The 25,100-nt window shown below is 43.3% G+C and overlaps 1 protein-coding gene across 2 annotated transcripts in view; it reads right to left on the minus strand.

Annotated features, from left to right (window-relative positions):
* Window positions 1–9,412: 9,412 nt before the first annotated feature.
* TRIM46 (tripartite motif containing 46) overlaps window positions 9,413–25,100 on the minus strand; it is an 82,271-nt gene continuing 66,583 nt past the window's right edge. For both annotated transcript variants that reach the window (XM_078668290.1, XM_078668291.1), the window contains 2 exons: window positions 20,934–21,231; window positions 9,413–9,788 (listed from right to left, as the gene is read on the minus strand). In XM_078668290.1, coding sequence (XP_078524416.1) covers window positions 9,413–9,788; window positions 20,934–21,231 — 674 coding nt within the window. The remainder of the gene's footprint in view (window positions 9,789–20,933; window positions 21,232–25,100) is intronic.

Consider the following 25,100-nt stretch of genomic DNA (forward strand, 5'->3'; position numbering starts at 1 on the left):
CAGCAGACAGAAGCGTGAGTGGCACCAGCGGCAGTGGACTCTTGAGGAATACTTTGGGCCCTGGCACTATATTTTAAGATAAATTAAGCACTGCAGGAACCAGACTGAAAGAGAGGTATGCGGGCTGTGTCTGACCCTTTGTGAGCTGTCAATACTCTCAGGCTCAGCTAATGTGAGCTGCAGTTACCAGAAGTGTAGCTACTGTGAACTATACACACTGTAGGCTTAGGTGACCTGTGTATGACCTATTGTGAGCATCTTCCGAACGACCCAATGTGAGCTAGACACCTTATTTCTGACTCTGTGTGAGCTAGAAACTCTCCATATGACACAATGTGAGCTAGAAACCACCCTTCTGATTAAGTGTGAACTAGAAACTCTCCATCTGATCCTGAGGGAGCTAGGCACCTTCTGTCTGACTAAGTGTGAACTAGAAACTCTCCATATGACACAATGTGAGCTAGAAACCTCCCTTCAGATTAAGTGTGAACTAGAAACTCTCCATCTGATCCTGCGTGAGCTAGGCACCTTCTGTCTGACTTAGTGTGAACTAGAAACTCTCCATCTGATCCTGCGTGAGCTAGGCACCTTCTGTCTGACTCAGTGTGAACTAGAAACTCTCCATCTGATCCAGTGTGAGCTAGGCACCTTCTGTCTGACTAAGTGTGAACTAAAAACTCTCCATCTGATCCAGTGTGAGCTAGGCACCTTCTGTCTGACTAAGGGTGAACTAGAAACTCTCCATCTGATCCAGTGTGAGCTAGGCACCTTCTGTCTGACTAAGTGTGAACTAAAAACTATCCATCTGATCCAGTGTGAGCTAGGCACCTTCTGCCTGACTACGTGTGAACTATAAACTCTCTATCTGATCCAGTGTGAGCTAGGCACCTTCAGTCTGACTCTGTGTGAGCTAGACACCTTATGTCTGACTCTGTGTGAACTAGAAACTCACCATATGACACAATGTGAGCTAGAAACCTCCCTTCTGATTAAGTGTGAACTAAAAACTCTCCATCTGATCCTGAGGGAGCTAGGCACCTTCTGTCTGACTAAGTGAACTAGAAACTCTCCATCTGATCCTGCGTGAGCTGGGCACCTTCTGTCTGACTCAGTGTGAGCTAGAAACTCTCCATCTGATCCAGTGTGAGCTAGGCACCTTCTGTCTGACTAAGTGAACTAAAAACTCTCCATCTGATCCTGCGTGAGCTAGGCACCTTCTGACTAAGTGTGAACTAAAAACTCTCCATATGATCCAGTGTGAGCTAGGCACCTTCTGTCTGACTAAGGGTGAACTAGAAACTCTCCATCTGATCCTGCGTGAGCTAGGCACCTTCTGACTAAGTGTGAACTAAAAACTCTCCATATGATCCAGTGTGAGCTAGGCACCTTCTGTCTGACTAAGGGTGAGCTAGAAACTCTCCATCTGATCCTGCGTGAGCTAGGCACCTTCTGTCTGACTAAGTGTGAACTAGAAACTCTCCATCTGATCCAGTGTGAGCTAGGCACATTCTGTCTGACTAAGTGAACTGGAAACTCTCCATCTGATCCTGCGTGAGGTAGGCACCTTCTGTCTGACTAAGTGTGAACTAGAAACTCTCCATCTGATCCAGTGTGAGCTAGGCACCTTCTGTCTGACTAAGTGTAAACTAGAAACTCTCCATCTGATCCAGTGTGAGCTAGGCACCTTCTGCCTGACTAAGTGTGAACTAGAAACTCTCTATCTGATCCAGTGTGAGCTAGGCACCTTCAGTCTGACTCAGTGTGAGCTAGACACCTTATGTCTGACTCAGTGTGAGCTAGACACCTTAAGTCTGACTCTGTGTGAGCTAGAAACTCTCCATATGACACAATGTGAGCTAGAAACCTCCCTTCTGATTAAGTGTGAACTAAAAACTCTCCATCTGATCCTGAGGGAGCTAGGCACCTTCTGTCTGACTCTGTGTGAACTAGAAACTCTCCATATGACACAATGTGAGCTAGAAACCTCCCTTCTGATTAAGTGTGAACTAGAAACTCTCTATCTGATCCTGCGTGAGCTAGGCACCTTCTGCCTGACTCAGTGTGAACTAGAAACTCTTCATCTGATCCAGTGTGAGCTAGGCACCTTCTGTCTGACTGAGTGTGAACTAGAAACTCTCCATCTGATCCAGTGTGAGCTAGGCACCTTCTGTCTGACTAAGTGAACTAGAAACTCTCCATCTGATCCTGCGTGAGCTAGGCACCTTCTGACTAAGTGTGAACTAGAAACTCTCCATCTGATCCAGTGTTAGCTAGGCACCTTCTGTCTGACTAAGGGTGAACTAGAAACTCTCCATCTGATACAGTGTGAGCTAGGCACCTTCAGTCTGACTCAGTGTGAGCTAGACACCTTATGTCTGACTCTGTGTGAGCTAGAAACTCTCCATCTGATCCTGCGTGAGCTAGGCACCTTCTGTCTGACCAAGTGTGAACTGGAAACTCTCCATCTGATCCAGTGTGAGCTAGGCACATTCTGTCTGACTAGGTGAACTAGAAACTCTCCATCTGATCCTGCGTGAGCTAGGCACCTTCTGTCTGACTAAGTGTGAGCTAGAAACTCTCCATCTGATCCTGCGTGAGCTAGGCACCTTCTGTCTGACTAAGTGTGAACTGGAAACTCTCCATCTGATCCAGTGTGAGCTAGGCACATTCTGTCTGACTAGGTGAACTAGAAACTCTCCATCTGATCCAGTGTGAGCTAGGCACCTTCTGCCTGACTAAGTGTGAACTAGAAACTCTCTATCTGATCCAGTGTGAGCTAGGCACCTTCAGTCTGACTCAGTGTGAGCTAGACACCTTATGTCTGACTCTGTGTGAGCTAGAAACTCTCCATATGACACAATGTGAGCTAGAAACCTTCCTTCTGATTAAGTGTGAACTAGAAACTCTCCATCTGATCCTGCTTGAGCTAGGCACCTTCTGTCTGACAAAGTGGGAACTAGGAACTCTCCATCTGATCCAGTGTGAGCTAGGCACCTTCTGTCTGACTCAGTGTAAGCTAGAGACTCCCTAGACATTCCATCTGACTCAGTGTGAGCTAGAAACGCTCCATCTGACCCAGTGAGAGCTAGATACATTATGTCTGACTCAGTGTGAGCTAGAAACTCTTCATCTGACCCAGTGGGAGCTAGACACCTTCCGTCTGACTCAGTGTGCGCTAGAAACTGTCCATCTGACCCAGTGCGAGTAGGCACCTTCTGTCTGACTCTGTGTGAGCTAGAAACTCTCCCTCTGACACAATGTGAGCTAGACACCTTCCTTCTAACTAAGTGTGAGTTAGAAACTTTGTCTGATCCAGTGTGAGCTAGAAACTCCTCATCTGACCGAGTATAAGCTAGACACCTCCCATCTGACTCAGTGTAAGCTAGAGACTCCCCACACATTCCATCTGACTCAGTGTGAGCTAGAAACTCTCCATCTGAGACAATGTGAGCTAGACACCTTCCTTCTGACTAAGTGTGACTTAGAAACTCTCTGTCTGATCCAGTGTGAGCTAGGCACCTTCTGTCTGACTCAGTGTGAGCTAGAAACTCCTCATCTGACCGAGTATAAGCTAGACACCTCCCATCTGACTCAGTGTGAGCTAGAGACTCCCCACACATTCCATCTGGCTCAGTGTGAGCTAAAAACTCTCCATCTGACACAATGTGAGCTAGACACTTTCCTTCTAAGTGTGAGCTAGAAACTCTCTGTCTGATCCAGTGTGAGCTAGATACATTATGTCTGACTCAGTGTGAGCTAGAAACTCTCCATCTGACTGAGTATAAGCTAGACACCTCCCGTCTGACTCAGTGTGAGCTAGAAACTCTTCATCTGACCCAGTGGGAGCTAGACCCCTCCCGCTTGACTCAGTGTGAGCTAGAAACTCTCTATCTGACCCAGTGGGAGCTAGACACCTTCTGTCTGACTCAATGTGATCTAGAAACTCTCTATCAGACCCAGTGGGAGCTAGACACCTCCCGTCTGACTCAGTGTGAGCTAGAAACTATTCATCTGATCCAGTGTGAGCTAGACACCTTCCATCTGACTCAGTGTGAGAGGACATCCTCACTCAGACTCAGTGTCAGCTAGATACTCTCTGTCTTACCATCACCAATTTAATTAATCTGAGTGTTGCAAGACTTGGTCTTGTCATTGTGTTAGTAGCTGGATATAACTTCTGGTGACGCAATTTGGTATTGATAATAGTAAATGCTCACAACACTACGTTTACTTGCAGGAGTTTGTTTAGTTATGTCAATTACACATTTTGCCTACCAGAGAAAGAAATGCAGAATGGTATTTTCAGCGAGAAAGCGGCTAGATAGTTTGTTTGTGTGTATTTGCGTGCAAATGTCTGATTGTGGGGCTTGGTGCATTATTTCATGTGTTTCTGTCTTGGCTGTACATGTGTGTATTTCCTCCAACTCTGGGACTGTATTATATGAACATTGTGTGTGTGTGTGTATGCAGACATGACTGTGGTGTGTGTGCATTTACTGACTGCGTCTGTTGTGTATGTGCATTCTATTAACACGAGTGAGCATTCTCATTGTGTGCATTTACTAAGTGTGTGTGTGTGCTGCTTGTTTTTAACATGAATATTCTGTGTGTGTATATGGGGGAACATCGTTTACAACTAAACTTTTACCACGCACTACCATTGCAACGCAGGAATTACAACGAAAGTCGTTACAACGACTTTCGCTGGAGGGTGCTGTTGGATAGGAAATAGTTTAATTTTCTATCCAACACCTTCCCTACTATTCACGGGGACTGGAGTTGGAATAGAAAATTAAACTATTCAACTATCCAGCGCCCCACAACGCAAGTCGTTGTAACGACTTGCGTTGTAATACCTGTGTTGTAAAGGCATGCGTGGTAAAAGCATGCGTTGATACATCATACAACCGTGTATATGTGTGCATCACAAGTGTGTATCTGCAGTCACTGATTGTGCATATGTGTTTTTCAGATTTGCTTGTTTGAGTTCCCTGCATGCATGTGTTCATGCTCACGTGTACATCCTATGGACTTAGCGAGATTTATCTGATTGCCTGTGCGGTCTATGATTGTGTGTGCAAGAACATGCTCCTAATGGGTGGTCTGCAATCTTTGAGTGTGCTGTGGATTGGTGTGTGTCTTCAGAATATGCATGCATGCATTCTATGACACACACCCTTGAAGCCTAAGGGTGCTTCCATAAGTAGAAAGAAGACATTCTTGTGACATGAGTATGTCGACTATTAGTGGGTGGAAAACGATGGTCTGAAATGTGGCACCTAGGGATCTGCATTGGCCGAGATACATTCAAGCGTTCCTTCAATCCCCTTGTTATTCATTGCAGTAGATGCCCTAAGTGCCAAGGATACGTCCAGACGTGGGTTCCGTGATCACCATGTCCAGGACTCAAGCTACACCTCACTGACGAGACCTAGGCGGGTGGAAACCAGTCAAGCACAGCTTGTGTTCTGGTCTGGAAGGGAACTGGCCTAGCAGTGCCTCTAATCAGGACCAGTAATGGTCTGCATGAGGCTGGTCTCTGTCGAGTATTGCTTCCACCACCTTGTTGTTTACAGTTGTCTGATAGGTGTGGGATGGCCCCTGACGTTCGGTCAACTGTGGTAGAGAGGCTGTAAGATGCCCCCTCAGGGTATTAACCCCATTCCAGATCCCAGCACGCAGAACTGAGTCCCTCCCACCTCATGTACTCAAACACTGTAGTGGGTGCACTTTATACTAAGTTGTGATTGTGAAAGAATTTAGAAAGCGCACGGCTACTCAAGAGTGTCCTGGCGTGATACGGTCTGTGAAAAGGAAGCTGAAACAGATGGTGATTACTGAGAGAAAAGCCAGGTCTTAAGCTTCTTCTTGACACCAGCTTCAGCCTTTGTTTGATGCATGAGGCACAGGGTCAGACTGATTTGCATATGGCCATGCCTGAACTGGGGTGGCAGAGTGGGCTAAAGAACGGTGATGGATTAAACCCAGATCTGTTGACTGGGTGTGAGTGTTTGATTGGTTCAGATGCTCCGTCCATCACCACCCCCTTTTGTACCGCTTTGTTTGACGCAAGTCAAGAGGGAGCTTGTTCTACCATATAGGGCCCAGAAAGGAAAAAGAGCGAATTTCCGCAGTATCCAGACCAACCTAAGGGACCTTGGACAGATGATTACCAGATAAGCGTAAGACTCTCTCTAAAGACACAAAGGCCAGTGTAGGCCGACTGCTGTGTCATGTCATGTTCCTGATTTCTAAGGCATACAAAGTTCCTGTTTATTGAAGAATAATCCTCTTTCAATGATCGCTCAGTGGAAAGTGGCCAGGCCATTGCCACCCAGAGCAGGGCTGGGGTTCCATTGCCGGGAAAGTTGGTGGTTTCCCAGTTGGGGGTAACACAGATTTATGCCCCACATGTAAGAATGAGGTGCCTCTGAGGAAGCTCTCCCACCAAATATTAATAGCAAAGGTGGTTTTAGTATGCCGCTTTGCAAGAAGAGAGTAGGGCTGGATCAAGCATTTACATCGTATTTGGTAATGTTTATTTCAAGCCTGGGAGTGGTTATTTACAGATGCTGTGTAACAAGAGATTCTCAGGCAGCTCCTCATCCATAATGAACATGCCTGACCAGCAGGCCTCAGCCAATGACAGCCACGGGTTAGCTAACCAAGGGGTTTATGTGTGTTCCCATGTCTTATTGGGGCCATACCGTAAACCTTTTCAATGAGTAGCAAGTGACATTTTAACTTGCTACCAAACCTTAAGAAACATTACAAAGTTCCCAGCCACATCCTGAAGACTAGTGAATGAGTTTTGACAAGGGAATGAATGTCACTGACGTCCCTATGTACTGAAACGGTTGTGTCGCTATTCTAGGTACATCATCGAAATCCCCTGGTGAGCTGAAACACATCCAAAGAGTGGAGATAACACCTAAAGTAGAGAAATATCAAAGAGTGCTGGAGAAACCCACCAACCTAGGTTATGGTTGGCCACGAAAAAGTGCCCAATTCAGGCCATGGTATGAGGTTGTCACTGAGAGGCCTTCATCAGGATATTAATGTGGGACCCCTTTAGCCCTACATAGTAGAGTGCAGGGGTGAAGTCACTGCTATGAAGGGATCGTCCCTTCACCAACACATGCCTTTGTATATCTGTTCGCCTGAAGGTTGATAGGCAGTTCCATTGCAGGTATGTGGCCCCAGTGCTTAATTTGTAAAATAATAAGTGCCAGGGCCCTGACCAGGAGGCCACTGCAGCTTGCATCACCCATCGCCCCTGTCATTGCTGCCAAAACAACCACTAACCATCTCTCTCCCTCCTGCAAGTGCGACAGTTAAGAATAGTCCAGGCCCCCAAAGCTAAAGGAATGGCTGGGGAGGCAGGGATTAGTACTTTTTTTTTTATATATATTGTATTCATAAACAACCCTTGTTCTGCTTGTCTCTAAATTAGATGAGCAGCTTCACCATGTGGCAGATGGTCATAAGTGTGGTGTTACCAATTAAGTGCCGGTGGCCAGCACCAGAAACCACTGGCTCAAATAAAGCACTGCCAGTGGCTCTCAGGAACATCATACCACATTCACTAGTGGCACCTGCTATTTTGCACTAAGTACCTGGCTTCAGCACATGACTGAAGCAGAGATAAGGAGTTTGAGCACTACAGCACGTCAGTACCAACAGTGTGTGTGCTGCCTGGTGACTCTATATTGCTTGATCTCAACAAGTAGGGTACCGTACAAAGATATACTGGACAAGCCTGTCCCAAGAAATGTTTGGTTAAATTCAGATCCTTTACAGTAACTAGTTTCTTGATCAGTCCAGGGCCCTTGAAGCCATTCCTAAAGCAAAATGATGCCTTGATGAGTGTTGGTAGGGAACAGTTTTGTCAAAAATGCAGAATAGTGAACAGTAATACCCTATGTATTTCAGTAGAAGTTATTAGATGGTGGTTTTTTTGCACTGGTGGAAGAACAATGTTTTGGAATCGTTTGGGCTTCCCAAAAATGACACAGCTGTGCTCACGACATGCAATAACCTCCAGACACTGCCCAAAATCTATTGCAAAGGTTGAAAAGCATATTTTGAACAAAAAGATCTCTAATGGGTAAAGTACAGATAGCGAAGCCATAGTGCACAGCCGATAAGGCAAGAGTGTGTGGGCCTTGAACTCAAGCTTAGGTAGTATTAATTGTGCCAGAGGTCCCACTGTGTTCTCTGATTGTGTGTGTAATTGTGCAGATTCCCTTGGGCGCATCCTGATTGTGTCTGTGCATTCGCTGTGTCTCTGTAATTCTGATATTTTGTTTGAGTTCATTCACAATGCGAGTGTTCTCTAATGGTCTGTGAAGTGCACAAAAGTGTTTGTACATTTTATGATTGTAAGTGCATTCTCTGATTGTGTGTGTGTAACATCTGTGTTTGTGCATGTGCATTCTGTGTATGTACATTCTCCTAGTATATATATATATTAGTGTATAGTCCCCAACAGCGGTTTCCTTTCTCTCATACTAGGTGCGTCTCTCCGGTTGGTGTGTGTATTCTTAGATTGTGTGTGCCTTATCCTATTGGTTGTTTGTGTTATATGATTGTCTGTGTGTTTTCTCATTGTGTGTGTTTTCGGAATGCGAACAGTGCTCTCAATCATATCCACATGAAATGCAACATACAAGCAAGACACCAACACGTTTCCCATTACAAGCCTTCTTCAGGGACTAGACTTTGTGATGGGGTCCAATGAAGATTAATAGACTGTATACATCTACTCTGTAACTCATATCCATAGAGGGATGTGAAAGTACCAGGAATGAGAACTGTGAAGGGAAACTAGTAAGCAGAAGTTCATTCTAATGGTCTGAGGTAGGATTTCTGACTTTGCTAGGGGTGAGGCCGGTAAAACAATATGTTCTCTCTCAATGACCCAAGGGTACCATTTCTGAGCATCACGTGGAAGTTTGCATTTCATAATCAGAAGCCTAGAGTATCCCAATCTCAGGCGTCACTCCCATCTTCTGCATCCTATAACCACTACAGCTGAACTGCCAGTAGTCCTTTTGTACTCTTCCCAGTGGATTGCTTACATGGGTAGGCCCAAAACAATGAACCCCACAGGAGAAATGAAATTGCCACCTCTGATTACATCATTGTGTCACCCTGCTCCAAGGAGGCTCCACACCCACACTATGGGCTGAGCCAAAAAATGCATATGGAGTCTGTCTCCATACCGTTCTGCGTGAGGTGACAAGTACATATGTGGCTAGTAGCCACAAACTCTGTTCCTGCTCCTGGTTGCCTTCCGCTTCCTCAGTGAATCCAACGATTCTGCATGTTCTCGCACCGCCATGCCTCTGTGCTAGCGAGGAGTCTGCATGAGTGGTGGTGTTGTTTCATTGTGTTGGTAAGTGACGGTGGGTCAGTCTGCTTTTGAAAACCCCCCTATAGTTACTCGCCGTTCCTGTTTGTTTGTTACCAGCTCCTGTAGATGTAACGCCCCACCACCGATGAAACAAAATGCAGGACAGACGGGGCCCGAGCAGTCCACGCTGCTCTCCCATAGGCTGCGGAAAGACACTGCATCATAGAAGCTGACTTTGCCACGCTCATAGTCCAGGCAAACACCAATACGAGGAGGCAGGGGGACGGTGCAGCCATTAGGGTCACGCGAGGTGAAGGAAGACCCATGTGATAGAAGGATCTTTCCCATCCCGATCGTTAGAAAAGAGTATGGGGGTGATGTGTCAATCGTGGCATCCTCAGCACCGCTGTCATGTCCACTGTCCGGGTCACACCTGCAAATGAAGAGAAACAAACTCAGAACTCAAATGTAGGATAAACCCTCTTCCTACAAAAATAATGCTTGTAACAAGAACAAAAGATGGATTAAAGACATATTAGAACATTAGAATGTTGAGCGCTCCATTGAAAACAATGGAGTGCTCCGGGCTTCTAATAGCCGGTAGAGGCCATTAGAAGCCCGGAGCGTCAACATTCCAATGTTTGTTCACAGCAACAGCTGTGAACACAGGCCTCACGGAGCCCAAGATGGTCTCAACCGCTTCGGGCTCTGTGAAGCCTTTGTTTTACAAATTAGAACATTCTGCCCTCTAGGGGCAGAATGTTCTAATAGCCTCAGAGCCCTTCTTAGTGGCCTCTACCAGCCATTAAAGGCCCGCTCGCTTAGTAAAGGCCCTCGCCTCCAGCTCAAGCCTTTAACGCTGGAGATGGCCTTTAATACCGGTAGAGCATGCTACGGCAGACTCTAAGGCTATAGTAAGCTATTCCAAACATTAAATGTCTCCTTATCATTTCTTACATCACACACCACTAATCAGGTCTCACCGGCCCTAAAGAGAGACCACAATAACCACTCCCTTTAGAGGAGCAATTGCCCAGAAAGAACCAGTGGCCGGTTGTTTCCTCAAGCCACAACTAGAACCACCTCCCACTCGTAGATTGCTTCAATCTTCAGTGTCTTAATTTGCCACCAATTTACATTCTTGCATATGAAAGAAGACCATGCAAAAACATTCAATGCCCACCTTCAAACACATCTTACAAACAAAATAACACTTGACTCAGCCACAATGGTCAACTACTGCCATCCAACCAACTTTACCTGTTAGTCTTCATCTTCATTTAGGGATGTAATTATATTACCCAAGAAGCCACAGACGTCACCTATACCCACAATAGAATAATGTAGGTCCTTTATTAACAGTAGCGAGCGAAACTGGCAATCTTTGCCCTAGGCCTCAGTGTAGTCACCAATCAGATACCTCGCAGCTCTCATAATTCTGAAGGGGCCCAGGACTGCTGTTGCCAGCCCCGTCAGATTGAAGAGATGACTCTTAACAAGGGCCTTAAAGTTTGTATGGGTATCCCTGGGTAGTCTGAGCTAGTGACTCAATTTTCACATGAGGACCTACTTATCACCTGACAAGTGTACGGGGGTAAGTGGTCTGGTACTAGGCAGACTTACTAAGTTCTTCGTTCTCTGTTTTCCACCTCAGGCATCCGTATCAAACTCTATGACTGATCTGTACCAATTGCAAAAAACAGGGTCAGAGCTGATTTGCATATAGCCAGTGTCTAACCCAGGGTGGTGTGGAGTGCAAAAAAACGATGGATTTAGGCCCAGATCCTTGTACTGGGGTGAATGTATGACATTGTTCTACATTCTGTCCATCAACTATGTTTTTTGCAATTTCACCCCGAGTGTGCTGGGGATGCTCAGACGTGAGTCCCAGGCTCTCCACACCACTGGAGTCAAGCTATCCAGGCTGATGAAGGCTGATAGCCAGAAACCGGTCCTTGGATGCTTGATTCCGGTCTGGGAAAGACATGGCTTGGTAGTTCGGACTGGACTGTTCCCATGAGGCACAGGGTCAGAGCTGATTTGCATATAGCCAGTGTCTAACCCAGGGTGGTGTGGAGTGCAAAAAAACGATGGATTTAGGCCCAGATCCTTGTACTGGGGTGAATGTATGACATTGTTCTACATTCTGTCCATCAACTGTGTTTTTTGCAATTTCACCCCGAGTGTGCTGGGGATGCTCAGACGTGAGTCCCAGGCTCTCCACACCACTGGAGTCAAGCTATCCAGGCTGATGAAGGCTGATAGCCAGAAACCGGTCCTTGGATGCTTGATTCCGGTCTGGGAAAGACATGGCTTGGTAGTTCGGACTGGACTGTTCCCATGAGGCACAGGGTCAGAGCTGATTTGCATATAGCCAGTGTCTAACCCAGGGTGGTGTGGAGTGCAAAAAAACGATGGATTTAGGCCCAGATCCTTGTACTGGGGTGAATGTATGACATTGTTCTACATTCTGTCCATCAACTGTGTTTTTTGCAATTTCACCCCGAGTGTGCTGGGGATGCTCAGACGTGAGTCCCAGGCTCTCCACACCACTGGAGTCAAGCTATCCAGGCTGATGAAGGCTGATAGCCAGAAACCGGTCCTTGGATGCTTGATTCCGGTCTGGGAAAGACATGGCTTGGTAGTTCGGACTGGACTGTTCCCATGAGGCACAGGGTCAGAGCTGATTTGCATATAGCCAGTGTCTAACCCAGGGTGGTGTGGAGTGCAAAAAAACGATGGATTTAGGCCCAGATCCTTGTACTGGGGTGAATGTATGACATTGTTCTACATTCTGTCCATCAACTGTGTTTTTTGCAATTTCACCCCGAGTGTGCTGGGGATGCTCAGACGTGAGTCCCAGGCTCTCCACACCACTGGAATCAAGCTATCCAGGCTGATGAAGGCTGATAGCCAGAAACCGGTACTTGGATGCTTGATTCCGGTCTGGGAAAGACATGGCTTGGTAGTTCGGACTGGACTGTTCCCATGAGGCACAGGGTCAGAGCTGATTTGCATATAGCCAGTGTCTAACCCAGGGTGGTGTGGAGTGCAAAAAAACGATGGATTTAGGCCCAGATCCTTGTACTGGGGTGAATGTATGACATTGTTCTACATTCTGTCCATCAACTGTGTTTTTTGCAATTTGATCTGTACCAATGGCACGTGACCTGATGCCCATGACGCATGCGCAGCTCCCCCACCCAATCACCTACCCTAAACAAGTCAATAAAAGGTTGTGTAAGCAACCTTACCATGTTTGCCAAGGCCACAATGGTCACTAGAAGAGTCTTTGTCTAGATTAAGCATCTCAGAAGGGTTCCTGCCATACAATACTTCAGATGTCCAGTACACCCAGATCTACTTTGGTGAACAGCACTCTTATAATGATAAACTCAAATATACTAGTGCAGTGTGCTCAGGTCACCTGTAGTAGCCACTCAGCCACCTCTAAGAAGTCCAAGGAAGCAGCACCTGGACTCATGGAATCTTTATGGCTCTAATGCTATGAATCCGCCAGTGGCTGCTAATGAGAGCTAAGATCTAGTTTCTTTATTCTTATCTGAAAAAAAGTTGCTTTCACTTCATGTCTGAAATAGTGTGTTTTCTCTTCACTATTGGACTGTCCACTCATCTCACAAAGCAGTTGATCTTGTTCTCTTAGCCAAAAGTGATTAGGCTGTATACTGTTGGCTAAAAGTTGCAAGCCTTGTTATTATTGACTGGAAGTGGTTAGTGCCTCTACTCTTCATAGAAAAGGGTTGATCTTTTTGCTATTGGTTGCAAGTGGCTGGCCTTTGCTCTATTGGCTAGAAGTGGTCTGCCTCTCTTGTCTTATCTGAAAGTAGTTGTTGGTATTCTATTTCATTAGTTAATATCTCTACTCCTATTTGGTAGTGGTCGGCCCCTCTAACATTATCTGTAAATAGATGACCTCTTCTATTTCTAAGTGGTCTCTCTTATGGATTCTTGTCAGATGCGGTTGATAATTGATATTCCTGTCCTCTGCTGTCAGAGGTTAATCTCTATTGTTGGCTGGAAATGACTAGTTTCATTACTCATGCCAGGAAGTAGTTGGGGCTTGAATTATAGGTTCATATTTAAGTATAATAACATACTTATCTGACATTTGTTCTATTTCATTTTTGAATGATTCAATCTGAAAAACCAATCCGCGATATTAAAACTACATAATGAAGCTATAGTTACTGACACCTGATGTACCCTACGATCAGCTAGGATCCTTTGTTTGGAATTTTCTATTTTGAGGCCTGAATACCTTTATTCCTGAACATTGTCACTTTGGCCCACCTTTGGTGCAGCTTGTCAGAATAGAGTAAGCAATATCCTCCCACTTAGCAAGTTTAACATCCACTTAGGTGTGTACACTGTAATAATGCAATCTGAAATTTATTAGTAATAGGATATTCCAAATAACTCTAGTATTTTTTTGCTTGCCCAGCAGGCCGTTCAAAGTCCACTCTAAAAATCAAATCTCCACATCTCTGATTGTGTCCATCTATGACCTTAGGTGATATAATCACTTTTTTCAATTGTGTTACAGCCGCAAAAACTTTTTAGCACCAAATATATTACACATTGATTGAACGTTATTCTAAATGATAAATTGTACAGATGACCTAACCAATCAAACTGGTGCTCATTCACAGTACATAGGTATTTAGATAGGTAGCTTAAGGTGTTTAAAGATTTTCAATAAATCAACATTTGGACAGAAAAGGCCACATTACTGAATGGTTATTCTTATTTTAAAAAAGCTTGACCACTACTCTAGCAAGGGTTATTTCTTGATAAATTATATATTGAAATATGGAGTCAAAGACATTGTACATTTACGCGTACTGCATTCTGATAACGAGGGTGTTCAATTGATGTTAGATGTGCCTGTACTTCATCCTAATATAAGACATTGGACACTACATAGGAAGATAGTTTTTTGGAGCCTTGCTAAAAGATGCAGTTAAAATTGAAAATGATTGAATTCTTTGAAACAATTTGCCCTATTACATTTAATTCGGGATGCATATAAAGGATTTCTTTATGGGTGTTTTACTTAGGTGACAAAAAAAAGACTTTAAAGAGAGGAAGGTGATAGTAGGGCTGGGATTAAAGATTTATGACCTAAAAAGAGGTTATAAGAATTGGCTATTAGCCCCTCTAAAAACACAAGAAGTCATTATGGAACATGAGCAGAAACAGTTGGAGTACAGGAGTAAGTTAGGTGACATATGCTAGCACAAATTGGCGAGTAGTAAAATGCATCACTTTGAATACAGTAAAGCTAGTGGCTTTCTGAAAGACTAGAAGATGAGGGCAGATGAATCTAGACTATTGGGATATGCTGGATGTTCTCCTGCATGCAACCCTAGGGCTATGAGTTGTTAGCAGCTTGGCATTGTACAACAGAGTACATTAAACTTTTTCTTGACCCCATAGCTAATGTGATGAATAAACTCTACATCAGCTACATAATGTTTTATGATTGTGTGTGTTTTACATTATAAACATGTTGCTGTGTGTTGCCTCAATTTGTTTTTAGTAAAAGCTTTATTGTTTTGGTAATCTTTTTAAAGTGTACTTTTTGAGTTTGTTTTAACTTATTCAATTATTGGCAGTTGTTGGGGTAGTGAGGGAGTAAGGTGGGAATATATTTACATATATATTTTAATTTTGTTTACAATTTGTGAAATTTAGTTGATTAAACAAATGAATAATTGTGCACATTATTTATTTGTTGCTTTACTTGATTAACCTTTTTAAACTTGTTTATTTTTCAATTAATTAATTAATTAGAGTATTAGTCATGTAATTTGTTGATTGATTATTTATTTTTCGATAACTAGTCTTTTTATTTATATAATTTATTATTATATATGTAAATCATTTAATTGAATTCATTGAATAAGTGAATTGATTTCTTTACTTTTTAAAGATTATTTCCTTTGTTGTGACTTAATTTTTTTGTATCATATACATTTTTTTGCTAGTTGTTGGGATTGTAGGACAATACAGAGGGAAGTGTTTTAACTATGATATTTTTTCATTGGCAAATAATGTTAATTTATTGTTTAATTACATTGTAAGAGTATTTGGTTGCTTATAGAAATTGGTGTTTTTTTAACATTATTTTAATGAATAGTTTAGTGGGAATAGTAAAAGACTTCAAAGTCCAACAATGTCCCTACTGTTGCTTAGGTTGGAATTGAAATAGTAAATCTGACCCAAAGCTTTCCCTACTGTTACCCAAGCTGTGGTCAGAATAGCAAATATGACCCCTTCAAAGTCCAGCACTGTCCATTCTGTTATTTAGGTTGGAATAGGAATAATACATTTCGGGCCACATGCATCAAAGAATGGAATTGCGATTCCTAAATAGCGATTTTTAGGGAATCGCTATTTAGGAATCGCGATGTTTTATTCATGTAGGAATCACAAAAAAAGTAAATTCCTACAAATTCCTTAATTCCGACTCGCCTTTAAGGAATGCCTGTCCATTCATTTCTATGTGCCTAGAGGCCCGTAGGAATGAATGGGTAGTCATTCGCAATTTGAGAGTACCAAATAGGTACTCGCAAATTGGGAATGCCCTATGGGCATATGTGTGCGCCATATGGCAGTTAGAAAATGCAATTATATGCATTTTTCTATGGAATTGCAAATAACCATCAACTTGAACTTGATGGTAATGTGCAATTCCAAATTTTGAAAACGCAATTTGCAAATGCATGATGCATTGCATTTAGCGAATCGCAATTTCCGATTCCCTAACTGCATTCGCAATTAAGGAAATTGCAAAAAATTGTGATTTCCTTAATTGCGAATGCCTTTTTGCTTGATGCATCGGAAATAGCATTTTACCGGTCGCAAACGGGCCGATTCACAGAATCGGCCCGTTTGCGACCGGTAAAATACTTGATACATTTGCCCCTTCATCTTTCCAAAGTGCAACACTTTCCTTACTGTTGCTAAGGATGACATGGGAGTCGTACATTTTATTCTTCCCAATTTATTATTATTTTTTAACTTTTTTTGTAACATTTGGAACATTAATTTTGATTTATTTATAATTTTCATTCAATTTTTATTTTAATGTAGTTTAATGTTTTTTAATATTTATAGAATTGAACATATATTTCCCTTTTTGATGAAGATATGTCAATTTTAAATACATTTGTAGAATCTGTCATATCTACATTTTTTAACGTTGATTTTGTTCTTATTTTTATTTTGTTGCCTTTATTTTTGTTTTCAATATATTTTTTATTTGATTTTGAAGCATGTTTTAATATTTTTTAAATATCTTTTGTCAAAAAGTATTGTAAACTCATCTTATGTATCTATTTTAAAGTTATTCTGTTTGAGAAAGGAAAACTGCCAAAATGTGTCCCCAGCCACAATAAAGCAACTTAAAACATATCTGAAATGCAGTCTTTTCTGTGACCAGTAGGAATACACAACCTTTGTATCTTGTACGGTGTGGTCCACAACCACCAAATTTGGCACTGGCACTGCACGTGGAAAGAGCCGGGTTTGTGCTGAACTTGTGTTTTAAATGTATCACACAATTTAAAAAAATGCCATAGCACTATAAACTTATTTTCTAATTAAATCTTTAATTAATTTAAATATATTAAAAAGAATTGAAGTATCATGCAGAAGCTTAAATAAAATAAAAATCCCACCTAATGTAAAACTATTTTCTCATTAGGCAATAATAATTATTAACAGTGAGGTGAAAAATTAATTTAAAGTAATGCAATTATATTTTTTAATTAATCTAATATTAATATTTAAACTCAAAAAAGGTTGTTAACATATTTTGCAATTAAATCATAAATATGTATTTTTTATATTTTATTATATGTTTAACTACTTTTCATAATTTAACACTACTTCCTATGAGCTTTTATTTTAAGTGGTTGGACATACGTGGTGCTGGACTTACTAATGTTTCTTTTTGGCAGTAGAAACTTACACCTGTAAATTTGGGTGCACCACCTTTTTCAGGGCGCAGAGACGTGCAAGTCTACACTCGGATTTTGTGAATAGCCAAAAGTAGTTAAATTATTCAAAGGTGCAGAGGTACATTACACATGTAAATTGCCCAAAAGTGCAAGTTACCTGTGTGAATAGCACTCATCATAACTAAATATCACCCTCACAATGAAACCCAGAATAGACAGTTTCTTTTCACTATCCCTAGGATTAAAAAACAACTCAACAACAGTTGTCTAACAAATCCTCCCTGGACAGCTTTCATCAAATCTACTTGTGATCTGTGAAATCCTTAAGTTTCATTAATAACAACACAGTGGCTCCAGTAGCTCACATCAATAGGTTGGCTCATTCAACACATTTTTTTACTCCATCTCCTGACCAATTGAGAACTGCGGCCCATGCAATAATCGTCCTGTGCCTGAAATTTGATAGTCTGGCTCTGGCGGGGGTCCTATGATCCCACCACTTACTCCCAAACCACAGCTCGGCTGATCTCTTCGAGAAGGAAATTTGTTCATACTTGCTGGTGCTAAAGGAACTTCACTCGCTACCTATCCAAGCCTGAAAAAACTACAACATCTTTTGTTTGACTCACAAGGCCTTAATTTATGTCTAGGTACCACCCCCACCACAGCTTCACTTACCATCTACAGAGTCCAAAGAAAAGAAACACACTTCTTGAACACTTTACGGGCTTCGAAGTATACCTTAACTGGCCGTCTCTGAAACACCCTTGCTTCTTCACTCAGGGCTCAACTGGATCTGCTTGCCTATAGGTCATTTCTTAAAATGAGCGTATTCCAGCATACTTGTAACTGTTTTTTACTACCCTCCATTTAATATTTCCTTCTCTCATGAGGTATCCTTTTTACATGCTTCGCCTTTTCTCGATTTCAAGAAATTACCTTATTCGGCACTGCGTCTAACTCGTTATTTGTAAAGTATCAATACGGCTTCTATGGTTGAGCATCAGAAATATATGAATAAATAAATCAATAAAAACCAGGACGATACAGAGTAATTTATAGGTTGCCTTTCAGAAATGTTATGGAAACCTACAGATTTTAGCCAATATATTTGTAAACTTTTGCTTTAAAATTCAATCCTTGAAACTTTAATAACATAACCTGTGTATTTTTGAAGCTCGTGTTTACTACTAGGGGCTGCATTACAGATGTGTATGGTTACCTAACTCAAAACTACTCATTTTATCGACTTTAGAAGGGCGAAAGGCTTACAGCCTGATTCATGTACGGGCCGTTTTGCGTGGCCCTAATAGCGAATCATAGCGACTCGCTATTGAGGACACGCAAAACGGCATTCATGTAGGAATTGCTAAATCAATAGCGATTCCTACATGTTCTCTATTTGCGAGTAGCAATTTGCTACTCGCAAAAAAAGGAATGACTCCCCATTCATTCCTATGGGCCAAAAGGCCCATAGGAATGAATGGGGAGTATCCCTCATTTGTGAGTAGCAATTTGCTACTCGCAAATCAGATAGCGATTTGAAGGGTGCCAGGGGTGTCCAAAGGACACCCTGTAGCACCCCTAAAATGCACATTTGAACAGGTGTTGCGCACACACATGTCCAAAGGATATTATTATTTATTTTAAAGGTTTTATATAGCACTGGCTAGACCCGAAGGTATCAGAGCGCTTTACATGAGCATCAGATCATAGTTACAGGTTACATCGTTACAAAGGTTACACAGTTATTAGAGCATGGCAACATAGTTACTTGTAAGGTCGAGATAAAACAATAAGCACAAATATGTAAGGGGAAAAGCAGGCACGGGGAAAGATTCAGGATAGGGGGGGTAGGAGCTGGGGAAGAAGACAGGTAATGAAGGCGGGAAAGGGGAGGGTGAAGGACACCGCTTGGAAAGAGGAGGGGAAGGGCGACGGGGACACAAACCGGTAGACGAGTCAAAGCAACGTCCAAAGTCCAGTAAGCTGTGATCCCAGGGGAAGTGGTATCACTTCCCTATCTCTGTTGCGGGAGGCTCCTTTTACGCAGTGAACTCTCTCAGAGGGGTCTCTGAGACTCCAAGGCCTACATACTGGATCTTTCCCCAGAAAGGGGAGAGGGAGTGCTTTGGCAAGGGGTGCCATTCCATACCTCAGCTGTGAGTGGCTCCTTTGGCGCAGTGGACTCTCTCAGCGGATACGTTAAGACTCCAGAGTATAAATATTGGATCTTTCCCCAACAAGGGGAGAAGGAGTGCTTAGTCAAAGGGCACAAAGGACAGGGGGATAGGCAGACTAGCAGACAAGGTGAGAGATTCAGGGGAGAGGGGTAGGAGCTAGGGAAGTAGACAAAGAGAGAAAGAGTACTAAATGGGAACATATTTAATTAATGAGTTATTATATAGCGCTTGCTAGACCCGAAGGAAATAGAGCGCTTTACATGAGGAGCAATAATGTTGCAATTTACATCAGTTAAAAGTTACATAAGTATCAAGAAAAGCATTTAAAAAAAAGGGGACAAGTTGAATGGTGCAAGGAAGGGTAAGGGGATAGGGAAAAGGGGTAAGAGGAAGATAGAACGTAGAGACAAGGGGAAAATCTGCCCAAGGTCCGGCTGGGTAGGTAATGGCAGGGGGGAGTCCACAACCCATCTGCTCTTTAGCTATATGGTAGCTCCACCGGGCATCAGCCAAATTGCTAGGTCTCCACAGTCTGGGGTAAGTTCCGCAGGTTCCAAGTCCTGATGTGTAAGCAGGTTAGGGGATAGGTTCAAGGTCTGGTCAATGTCCAATTGTTGTCCCAGGGAAGTAAAACAACATGGAGGGTCCACTATGGAATCCATCTTGGGGTCAGTCAGGGGACTGTACTGTACACTGGTACACCGGTGGCCATCTTAAGCGCTTGCTGCACAATGGATAGCTGGGCCCCTGGGTAGACACCTCCACCAGAGCTTCTGTCTGGTAAGTAGCAATGGTTGCAAATGTACCACAAATGCTATTGGGAAAATTGGGCGCCCTGTTCCCTCTTTCATCTGACCTTCAGTGGGTCTAACATGACACCCTTCAACTATAGGAAGTATGCTCAGCAGCGGCTTCTCCGCTAAGGCGGAGGAGCGTCGCCCCACTGCTCTGAGCAGTTCAAAAAGGAAATATAAAATGATAATAACACAATGTTATTATCATTTTATTTTTCAGTCCTGACTCAGCTGGTTTACAATTTAGGCGGACAGGGCTAACCTGTCTGTGGAGCAAGGGGAGGAGTGGTGGGCACTCCATTAAGGTCCCTATCTGAGCGCCGAACCACAGAGCTCAGACCAATCATGACACTGCTGATATGCTGGTGACTGCAGCATCGTGATTGGCTAGGGAGTCTGGAAGACAGTGTGCTTCCTGCTTCTAAGAGTGGACCGAAAAGAACTGAGAGGAAGCAGCCGGCCTGCTCAGCGAAGTGACTCTTTTTTTACACACACCCTCCACCCCGCCATTCCTGTTAAGTAGCATCCGCCACTGAGTATGCCTGAATAAAACAAATACTCTTTAATTCAAAGGTATACCAAATTTAGCATAGAAGATTGTGATAAGCTCCCTTACCTTGGGCTGACCACATCCTGCGGCGTCTGGAACCACTCCTGCAGCTTACTCTCCAGCCCAACACCAACCTTCACCAGGTACGAGCTGGGGTCCACCGAACAGGCCCAGTAATGCTTGCCCTGGGTGATTGCCACATCGCCAATAACAAGGTCGATGGACAGGTGGCAGGTGGTCATGATCCGCTCTGCAGCAAAGAGCATGGGGATGCCGGGCACGCTGCGGACGGCTCGCTGGTCCTTGCTGATGGCCAGGCGGTCCCGGTTAAAGCCCCATCTGTTGTCGAGGAAGAAGTTGAGTACTGAGGTGGTAGAAAACAGAAGATAGGAAAAGACTTTCAGATTTAGCAGAATTGAAGAGAAGATGGACTGCTTATAACTGAGGGGCTTATGCTGATGTGGACAAAAACCATGGCCAAGATGAGTTAAGTAATGTAAGAAACCATGTAATTCTAAGGAGTGAATGATATAAGAGAAGCAACAGCACAAAGCAATACTATGAAAAAGGAGAAAGGTGATTGCATTGAAATGAGATGGGGTGAGTAGGTGTTTACCTAAACCGAATGAAAGTGCATTTATATCTAGATAACTGTAAAGCATGTGATTCTATTTTAAGGGTTATAGAGAGCTTCCCATCACTCTGAATAGTTTGAATCTACTCTTCCATTGAGACAAGCTTTATTCCCTCAACTCCCTCTTCATCCAGAAAATGAGGACTCTATCAGCTGAGGGTTACTGCTTCCTACAGGTGTGAAGTTAAGAATAAAGAAAAGTACAGCACCACCAGCCCATTTAATTTTGTTTTCATCTCATTATGTATTCCAAGTGTTTCATTTGTGCCAGTGTTTGGAAGTGGTTGGCACTGGCATCATTATTGGCGACCAAGGCATATTTTTCAGCATCGGATTTTGACCTTGAACAAGTGTGAGAAAGGCAAAAAAGGTGGAAAAAGGTGGTAGTGGGAAATATTGACACTGGGAGAAAACATGGATGAGAAAGAACCTGCAAGAGTGAAAGGTAGGGAGTGTAGGAAGAGAGAGGCATGTGGTGGAATCAAGAGGTGGCAGCCTTGGTAGTTCGTAACCCTGGCGTTTAGGGCCTGATTATGAGTTTGGCGATGAGTGCCGGGTCCACCCTGCTGCCGCACCGCCAAACCCGTGGTTAGGCCACCTGCCAGATTAAGAGTCTTTCTCGTGTCTGGTTGGCTTTTTTTAACATTCCCACGGCGGTGCCTCAGCAAATGGGCACCACAACGGGAACGCCAAAAACAGTTCCTGCATGGCATGGGCTGTAAAGTCCATGCTGGGCAGAAACTGGTGTGCATGCACATGAAGGGGCACATGTTGCGCCCCCCTGTGTGCATCCACATGACGTGAGACACCTTTGTTTCCTCTCCACAGCGGGTTTCAGTGATGGAGAGGAAACTTGGAATATGCTTGGCGGGACCGCGGTGGCCCCGCCAAGCATATCACTGCCTCTATACCGCCGCACCACTGCCAGGGAACGGCGATTTCCTGGCGGTTGCGGCAGGGCAATGGCGGTCTATCCACCCTAATTGTAATAGGGCGGTTGGGAGACCGCCAGGCGCGCAACACCCATTGGGCTCACGGGGCTTCAGCCCCCCCCCCCCGCCCGTCGTGTGAGTCAGCCCGGGCTGACCCGTCTTCGCGAGCTGGCGAGCATCTAATTGCAGCCGCACCAGGGTACTTAACAGGTCCTTAAAAGACCATTCATTGTAAATGAGGCTTTTGTTGTGTTCACCCATTCTTGCAGCCACTCTGTCTGTGGTTGGAAAAATTAGCCCCACCCCCCTCCCCCCCGAAAAATTGTTCAGCCCCCCCCCCCCGAAATTTGGCTATAGTTGCCCGCCTGGAGACCGCTGTGCCCCCGCGAGTCTGGCGACAGCTCCTAAGAAAACACTTTTTCACAATACCTTTTATTTATTTTTTTTACAAATAAAGCACAGCATTGACCGCACATTTGCCATCCTAAAAAACACTTATGGCGAGATAAAATTGCTTTAAGACCAGACAGAAATGCCAGCCGTTATAAGAGTAAAGAGAGTAATTGCTGCTTTAAACCAATTGTAGGGGCTTTGGTATTCTCTTACTGTACTGTCACAATGGCACCACTGCCCAAGGGTTGCCTACTGCCCAGTCTACTTTTATTAGTCATGATATAAATTAATGTTTTCAAAGAGCTATCAACTACAGTTATGAACATTTGACAGGGGGTCTAATGAATTTGATATTCATTTAATCACAGTCTGCTTCAACATTTACATTTTGATGAAATATAAAATGTGCTGAAACATTCAAGCATCAGTCAGTCAATATAAAAGTGACTATCTGGAGCTGGTTTGGCCTTCTCTACATGTATGGGTACCACACACTGAATAAACAGATGAGGATTTCTGTCTACACACTAACATCAGGCCAGCGTTTGTGGCTCCAAGAGAAGTCAGAGAATGCCCCCTCTGCTCTGCCATATCCCAGGGCATATCTTTCAAGCACATTGAGGTTTAGGACACAGAGACGGGCGAGCTCAAACCCAATAACAGGGCCCTCTTGTTATCTGAGATTACAGAGAATGTGGTGGCCTCAAGTATATTCCAGATAAATGTTTGTGATATTCATTTGATGTAAAAATGGTTGTAAAAGTAGGGTTCTCCGTGAGTACTTTATTGAACATTAAAACAAACAAGCATTGGCAACGTCCATAGTTCTAGCCAATACATGATCTATTTACTTTGTCGATATTTTTTAGGCATGTTGTACAACAGTGAGACTGCTGTGCAATTTCATTGTATAGTATGGCCTGTGATTGTATAATTACTGTGGTAAGGTATGGCTTGTCATGTTCATGGTGTGCTGTGGTATGTTATGGTGTTATGGCTTGCTATAGTATAGTATGGCCTGTCATTGTATAGTATGGCTTGTCACTGTATTGTATGGTATGTTATGACCTGTATGGAATGTTATAGCATTGTATGGTATTATGGGGTAAATCCTATCATGTTATGGTATGGTAAGGCATGGTATGGTATGGTATGGTATGCCTTGGCATGTATGGGATATTATTGTATGGTATGGTACGGCTTGTCATTGTATAGTATGACATGGTGTGCTATGGTGTGGCCTGTTATTGTACAGCATGAAATTGTATGACATGGACTGTCATTGTATTCATTTATTTATTTGTATGGTATGGTACAATATGGTATGGCATTTCTGGTTATGGTACGGTGTGGGCAGTCATTCTATAGTATGGTATGGTCTGTCATTATACGGTATGGTATGGAATGGTATGGCATGGCCTGCCAATGTTCAGTATGGTATGGTTCATAATGATATAGTGTGGTGTATGATAGCAGGGTATAGTATGGCCAGTCATAGTAAGGTATGGTATGGTATGGCTTGTCATTGTAGGGTATGGCATGGTAGGTATGGTGTGGTATGGTACGGTATGAGATTGCCTGTCATGGTATGGTATGGGAATTGCCTGTCACGGTATAGTATAGTATGGCCTGTCATTGATTAGCATGGTGTTGTATGACCTGTCATTGTATAGGATGATATGGTATGCCTGTCATTTTATAACATGTTATGGCTTGTCACTGTATTGTATGGTATGGTCTGGTATGTTATGGCCTGTCAATGTGTGGTATGGAATGGTATGGCCTGTCATTGTATGGTATGGTCTGTCACTGTATAGTATGGTAAGGTATGTCCTATCATTTTATAGTATAGTAAAGCCTGTCTTAGTATGGTATGTTACAGTATGGTACATTACGGTATGGTATGGTATGGTCGGTTATTTCATGGAATGGTTTGGCTTGTCATTGTATAGTTAGATATGGTATGCTATGGTGTGGTATGGTATGGCCTGTCATTGTATAGTATGGTATGGCGGCTATGGCATGGTACGGTGCAGTACAGAACATTAAGGAATGGTACGGCCTGTCATTGTATAGTATGAAATGGCCTGTCATTGTATGGTATGGTACGATATGGTATGATATTGTTTGTCATCATATGGTATGGTATGATATGCTATGGAATGGTATGGTATCGTATGGTCTGTCATTGTATGGTACAGTATGGTATGATGGACTGTCATTACATAGTATGGTATTTCGTTGGATGGCCTCTATGCATGGTATGGTATGGTA

Source organism: Lissotriton helveticus, chromosome 12, assembly GCF_964261635.1.
Source record: "Lissotriton helveticus chromosome 12, aLisHel1.1, whole genome shotgun sequence".
NCBI lineage: Eukaryota > Metazoa > Chordata > Amphibia > Caudata > Salamandridae > Lissotriton > Lissotriton helveticus.